This window comes from Poecilia formosa, unplaced genomic scaffold (genome assembly GCF_000485575.1).
Source record: "Poecilia formosa unplaced genomic scaffold, Poecilia_formosa-5.1.2 Scaffold560, whole genome shotgun sequence".
Taxonomy (NCBI): Eukaryota; Metazoa; Chordata; class Actinopteri; order Cyprinodontiformes; family Poeciliidae; genus Poecilia; species Poecilia formosa.
In genome coordinates, this window is record NW_006800499.1 from 131820 (window position 1) to 137841 (window position 6022).

Sequence of the window (6022 nt, forward strand, 5' to 3'; positions counted from 1 at the left end):
TGTGCAGCATGTGGCTAACATGCAGGTGGCTAACAGCATGTAGCTAACAGCGTGTGCAGCATGTGGCTAACATGCAGGTGGCTAACAGCATGTAGCTAACAGCGTGTGCAGCATGTGGCTAACATGCAGGTGGCTAACAGCATGTAGCTAACAGCGTGTGCAGCAGGTCGTGTATGTGAGTCAGGGACAATCAGCCCAGAACAACATTCAGCATTAATCTGTTATCCATCTACAGAAACTCTTTAATGAGTTACATTTTATTTCTGTTATGGATCAATTATTCTGGAACTGATTCTATTAGATTGGACCTGATTGGGTCTGCAGCCTGATCAGAACCGATCGGCTGCAGACTGATTTTCTTCAGTTCGGTTCCTTCAAACCAGCCTGATCCTCTGGCGCCCTCTGGTGGAGACGGAGCAAGACAGCAGGATGGTTCTCCTCTGGGTCGGCCCGGTTCTGATCCGGTTGTTGCTGGGAGCTGGTTCTGACCCGAAGCAGAGAGCAGACTTTACATCCAGCACCAGAACCTCCCGGTCCAAACAGAATTTGAGGACAGAGATGGAACCAGGTCCACCGGGTCGGGTCCTGGTTCTGTCTGCTGTTAGGACATTCTGGACTCCAAAGGTTCTGATCCACTGAGTTCCTGCAGAACTGACCTGATTGGACCATGTTCTGTTCAGAACCTGTCCGGTTCAGTGGACCAGAACCATGCAGTCAGTTCCGCTCTGGTCCACATGGGGGCGCTGTGTGTGACCTCTGACCTCTTTATGCAGATAAAACAGGAACTTTGATGGATGTAAATATTTTTATTAAATCATCAGATTATTGATTATTGATCATCTAACATGAGCTTCAGTAACAGCAGCTCAATCAACTACAAGGTTATTATAAAGGTGAACAGCAGGGGGCGTGGTCTCTGCTACAGGGCCAGCTCTAGCCCCGCCTCATCACCATGGAAACCAGGAAGGTGAAAGGTCGTTCCATCTGCCCCCTCCAGGCTGTCGTCTGTCAGAGAATGAAGGTCGTTCTTCTCATCTTCCTCGGCTTCACTGGCGTCTCCACCTGTTGATAGCAGCGTAGCTCCGCCCACTGGGCCCAAGGACACGCCCACTTTCTGGCTGCTCAGATGGAGGAGTGACGTCTGCAGCATCACCTGGGGGGAGACAAGATGGTGGGCGGAGTCAGAACGGGGTGGAGGATGGGCGGGGTTATAGATGGGGTGGAAACATGCGGGGTTAAAGGTCAATGCTGAGTTGCAGTTTGACAGCAGACGTCGCCTCGTTAGAGAGCTGCATTCTGATTGGCTGATGAGGCTGAGAGAAGCCAGGTTGATAAAACACCTGATCTTGTCCTCTGTCCGTCAGACTGGTGGTGCTGGTGTTACTGGGAGGCAGCAGCAGCTCTGAGCTCTGACACACACACACACACACACACACACACAGCCGGGTCAGCTGACCTTTCTACAGGAAGTGATCTCTAAGTGAAGACGCCTCACCTCCTCTGAGTCCACCTGCTCCACCGCCTGCAGGAAGTGACATCATCAGATCAGAGGCAGACAGACAGGATGTCACACAACAGATTTATGTCCTCTGAGGACAGCAGGACGTCCAACAGGGAGCGGACCGACAAGGCTGTAAATCCCACCTCATTATTGGGGAGGGGGGGGTCGGCAAGGTTAAAGTTAAATGTGACATAAAATGACCAAAAATAACTAGTAAGTAGCAATAAATAACCAAAGTGTTTTTCTCAGTAAACAACCTGCTGAGACCCAAAGAGTCAAATTAAAACTCAAATGTTTAGATCTGAGTTTGGTTCAGAGTCACTGATCTAATCTCTGCTACAAAAACCTAAGGTTCTAAATAAAAACAAGTTTTAATAAGTAACTCCACTTAATAAAATTACTCGTAAATATTGATTTATTGCAGTGGCTCTCAATACAAGTCATGTGTTACTGAAATTATAACAAGTTACTTTAAACTTTTGTTTCTTTTTTCATGTCCTGGATGGCTGAGAACCCAAATATGTAGTAAATTAATATCTTGAAGAATCATAACTTAAACTTAAGGCTCAGTTTTCTAGAAAAATATTCTAAAGGCTGTACGTGGAAGATGATAAGAAATAAAGACAAACTTTATTGTTTTACTGCCAGCTGCAGTCGCCCCTCTGCTGTCGGCTCCCATACTGAGCTGTTAGCTAATGCTAACGCTTAGCCGCTAAAGTTTCAAACTCTTATTAAAGTAAAACAGAGACAAATAAAACTGAAATATTGTCTGCCTTCGACAGAAAAAGGAGCTTAGTCTATGAAAGCAATGTAGCAGTTTAGCTAGTTTTGATTTCCAAAATTCGGGGGGTGGGGGGGATTTACGCCCATGGGATCCGGTGTGTGTGTGTGTGTGTGTGTGTGTGTGTGTGTGTGTGTGTTACCGTGTCGTCCAGCTGCTGTCGGTCCTTCAACAGTTGAAACGTCTGTGAAAACAGTCATTAATTTACTGTTAGTAGTGAAGCATCTCCCTCGTCGTAGATCTTTGATCCTCTTCCTGTTTCTCTAACTTGTCATGTATAGCTGCTGCTGAGCATTATGGGTAATGTAGTTGCATGTCGGATTGATGTAACTCAGGACTGGTTCTGGTTCTTACCATGGACCTCTGGCTGGACTCTGAGAAGTCTGATGATGAAGAGGAGGAGGATGAAGAGGAGGACGATGTCCTCTGCTGAGGGACAGACGGGGCGGCGGTGACCTGGAGACAGAACCCAGCAGCACTGTGATGGGTCGCCTGGTTCTGGTTCTGGACTGAATCGGGTCAGCTAACGGTTCTGGTGACTCCGCTGGTCTTCAGGGGACAGACATGAAAGACATGAAGTCACCACCCCAAGGTGGACCTGGTTCTCCTGGTTACCATGGGAACCAGGGAGCAGAACTGCTGGTTCTGACTCTCCATGTTTAATCAGTGATCCGTAGAACATGTGGAGATGGACCACCAGAACCACCAGAACCACAGTGGAACCTCTCAGTCTGACAGGATGTCCTCAGGTCCGTCCCCTCTAAGGTCCGGTTGTCTAAGGTTCTGGTCAGTCCGGTTCTCTCCTCTCATAATCCTGAAGCCTTTCCGTCCTGTTGGACTCTTTTGGGTCTTAAAGCTCCACATCTGGACCAGAACCAGAGTCCGGTTCCCATCAGAACCTTCTGTCTAAAGCCTTACCGCAGTTTGGGCCACTTGCTGCTGCAGAACCATCAGAACCAGGTCTCCATGTTTCCCAGGAAGCTGTTCGAAGACAAACACGGGTCACTGATCCGGTTCGGTTCTGATAGAACCCATCATCAGGTCCAATCTTACAGGAGCAGCCTGGTTCTGATCCAGCAGGCTGAGGAGGATCAAACACGTCCACATGCTGGTCCGATCCGGCAGCGGCTGGTCCAAGATCAGGGACGGGTCCAGGTTCTGGATGGGTTCTGACTGGGTCTTCTGGTTCTGGATGGGTTCTGACTGGGTCTTCTGGTTCCGGATGGGTTCTGACTGGGTCTTCTGGTTCTGGATGGGTTCTGACCGGGTCTCCTGGTTCTGGTCTCTTATTGTCCTGAACAGGAAGTGGGCTGTGGTCATGTGACCCGCGGTTCCGCCCCCCTCCTCCAGCCCATCGACCTCAATAACAGGCTGATTTACGGCCCGGTTCTGGTTCTGGTGTTGCTTCATGTCTGAGGGGAACCGCAGGAAGCCCTGTCATCAGAACATTCCTGGGATTACTCCAGAACCGCCTCCATTCCTGGTCAGAACTTTGTCCTAAGCTACATGCTCACACAGGGCCCGGTTCTGCTGGAGGAGGAGCGGAACCTCCCATCAGAACCTGGACTGGTTCTGGTAGGAGACAGACCCAGTGACCCGGTGACATGATCGATATATTTGATAGAATAGAGCCACCCCTGTTCTGACCTTCCTTGGTTCTGTTAGGCCCACAACCAGAACCAGAACCTGTGGAGCGCACCGATCCCAGCTGATCAGAACCAGCTGCAGGATGTGACCCGGTTCTGATGAACTGGGCTCAGACAGCTGGAGGTTCTGTAGGATTCTCCTGAGCAGCTTTTGGACCAGGCCAAGAGGTTCTGATCAACTGTTCATGGTTATCCTTCATAATTGGACCCAGGAGTATCAGAACCAGAACCATTCATGTGGAGGATCCGCGTTCTGAGGCCCGGTCAGAGATCGGACCAGAACCAGCCGCTGTTTGGGTCAGAGTTCTGTTCTGGCATTGGGTCGGATTATCCTGCCGACCCAAACAGCAGCGGAACATCTGGAGGCGCCGACCCGGTCTGAAGGTTCTGGACCAGAACCAGCAGCTCAGAGGAACCAGAACCTCTGGGCCAGAGGAGGTTCTGCCGGGCCTCATCTGGACCAGGAGATTACCGAGTTAGTCCAGAGCTGACCTTTGACCTGTGACATCATCACCAGTAGCCTTTCTGCAGCCGGACCGGACCAGAACAGGATAGATCCAGTCCATCCATCAGAACCAGAACCAGGAGGATTGGTCCGGACCTCATCTCCAGAACCAAGAACTGCTCCAGATGTTAAAGGTTCTGTTGGGTCAGAACTGCCGATCAGCAGGAGACGTTCTACCAGAACAAAGAACTTTAATCGGTTCTGCTCAGCCCATTTGGACTCTGACCCGGTTCTGCTCAGACTGGACCTCTGAGGTTCTGAAGCATCAACAGTTAACGGGTCAAGAACCACAGAACCAACTGGACCGGTCCAACGTCACTTTATTAAACACAGAACAACTCAATAAATACAGCAATCCTGACCCGGTTCTGCTGACCCGGTTCAGCTCCATCCAGTGTTCTGGTCCAGATCCAGACTGTTCTGACCTTGGAGTGACTCTGGTTCTGAAGAACTGAGGGAAGCGGGTCAGGAGTCGGGTCAGAACCAGAACCGGTCAGGCGGCCCGTGGGCTGTAGTACGGCAGGGTGAGAAGCGGGTCAGAACCAGGACCAGAACCAGAACCGGTCAGGCGGCCCGCGGGCTGTAGTACGGCAGGGAGCGGATGAAGGAGTCCAGTCTGGTTCCGAACAGCTCGCTGTCCAGAGGCTGGCAGGACGGAACCAGAGGGTTCTTCACCACCAGGTCCACATAGAGCTGCAACACAGACGGGTCGGTCAGAACCTGGAACTGGACCAGAACCAGAACCGTTCTGGACCTGCCATCAGAACTGGAGATGAACTGATCTGATATCTGCTTTGGTTCCAACATAGAAAAACATTTCTAGATCAGGAATCTGTGACAGTGAGCTGATCCATGAGGCTGATCTACGTAGTCTAGTTCTATGCTCTGTGCTGATGTTGATTAATTGATACAGATATATGCCCTATTATATATTTGTGCACTTATCCAAACTTTAATGAGATGAATTTAAGAATCATGAAACATTAAATTTTACTTTATTTTGAAAAGCCGATACCATTGATGCGTTTCCTTTCCTAACAGCGCCTCCTGCTGTCAGATGGTGAGGAGGGAAAACCCAGAGCTGATTATCCTACCGGTCTTTATCGGCCATTCACAGCTTTATGTTGGTTTTGATCAATAAGTTTGAAGTTAGCACATGGCTCATTAGCCTGATCACATGACTCAGGCCACATGCTAACAGGTGAACGTTAGCGGTGATGTCATCCACATGGAGAAACCAGAGGAAAATAAACAAGGCAGGACTGAATTCATGTCTGAAGGAACATTTCAGTTTCTCAGGATGAGCTGCTGAACTTTTGTTGTTTCAGATCATGATTATGATCCACAGCATGCTAACGGAGTTACTCTGCTAACCGAGTTACTCTCCTAACGGGGCTACTCTGCTAACGGGGCTACTCTGCTAACGGAGTTATTTTGCTAACGGAGTTATTCTGCTAACGGAGTTACTCTGCTAACGGAGCTACTCTGCTAACGGAGCTACTCTGCTAACGGAGTTACTCTGCTAACAGAGCTGCTCTGCTAACGGAGCTGCTCTGCTAACGGAGCTGCTCTGCTAACGGAGCTGCTCT

At 49.7% G+C, this 6022-nt stretch overlaps 1 protein-coding gene across 4 annotated transcripts; it reads right to left on the minus strand.

Annotated features, from left to right (window-relative positions):
• Window positions 1–792: 792 nt before the first annotated feature.
• Window positions 793–3771, minus strand: LOC103129602 (uncharacterized). 4 transcript variants are annotated; one of them, XM_007540762.2, is made up of 7 exons: window positions 3336–3757; window positions 3201–3263; window positions 2637–2738; window positions 2425–2466; window positions 1496–1522; window positions 1341–1409; window positions 793–1153 (listed from the first exon to the last, which is right to left on the minus strand). In XM_007540762.2, exons 1-7 carry the CDS (start codon window positions 3690–3692, stop codon window positions 920–922), a joined length of 894 nt encoding a protein of 297 aa, XP_007540824.1. In that variant the 5' UTR covers window positions 3693–3757; the 3' UTR covers window positions 793–919. The 4 variants fall into 4 exon arrangements, with proteins under 4 accessions (XP_007540824.1, XP_016520759.1, XP_016520760.1 ...); XM_016665273.1 differs by lacking the exon at window positions 1341–1409 and having other exon boundaries at window positions 1457–1522; window positions 3336–3771; XM_016665274.1 differs by lacking the exon at window positions 1341–1409 and having other exon boundaries at window positions 3336–3770.
• Between the last annotated feature and the right edge of the window lie 2251 nt (window positions 3772–6022).

Excerpts from the sequence above, each read along its gene's own strand:
- LOC103129602 (XM_007540762.2), bottom strand. The coding sequence starts at position 3,692 with ATGAAGCAACACCAGAACCAGAACCGGGCCGTAAATCAGCCTGTTATT. Across the intron at positions 3,264-3,335 it reads ATCAGAACCAGGCTGCTCCT|CTTCCTGGGAAACATGGAGA; the intron begins GTAAGATTGGAC and ends GTCTTCGAACAG. Across the intron at positions 2,467-2,636 it reads AGTCCAGCCAGAGGTCCATG|ACGTTTCAACTGTTGAAGGA; the intron begins GTAAGAACCAGA and ends CTGTTTTCACAG.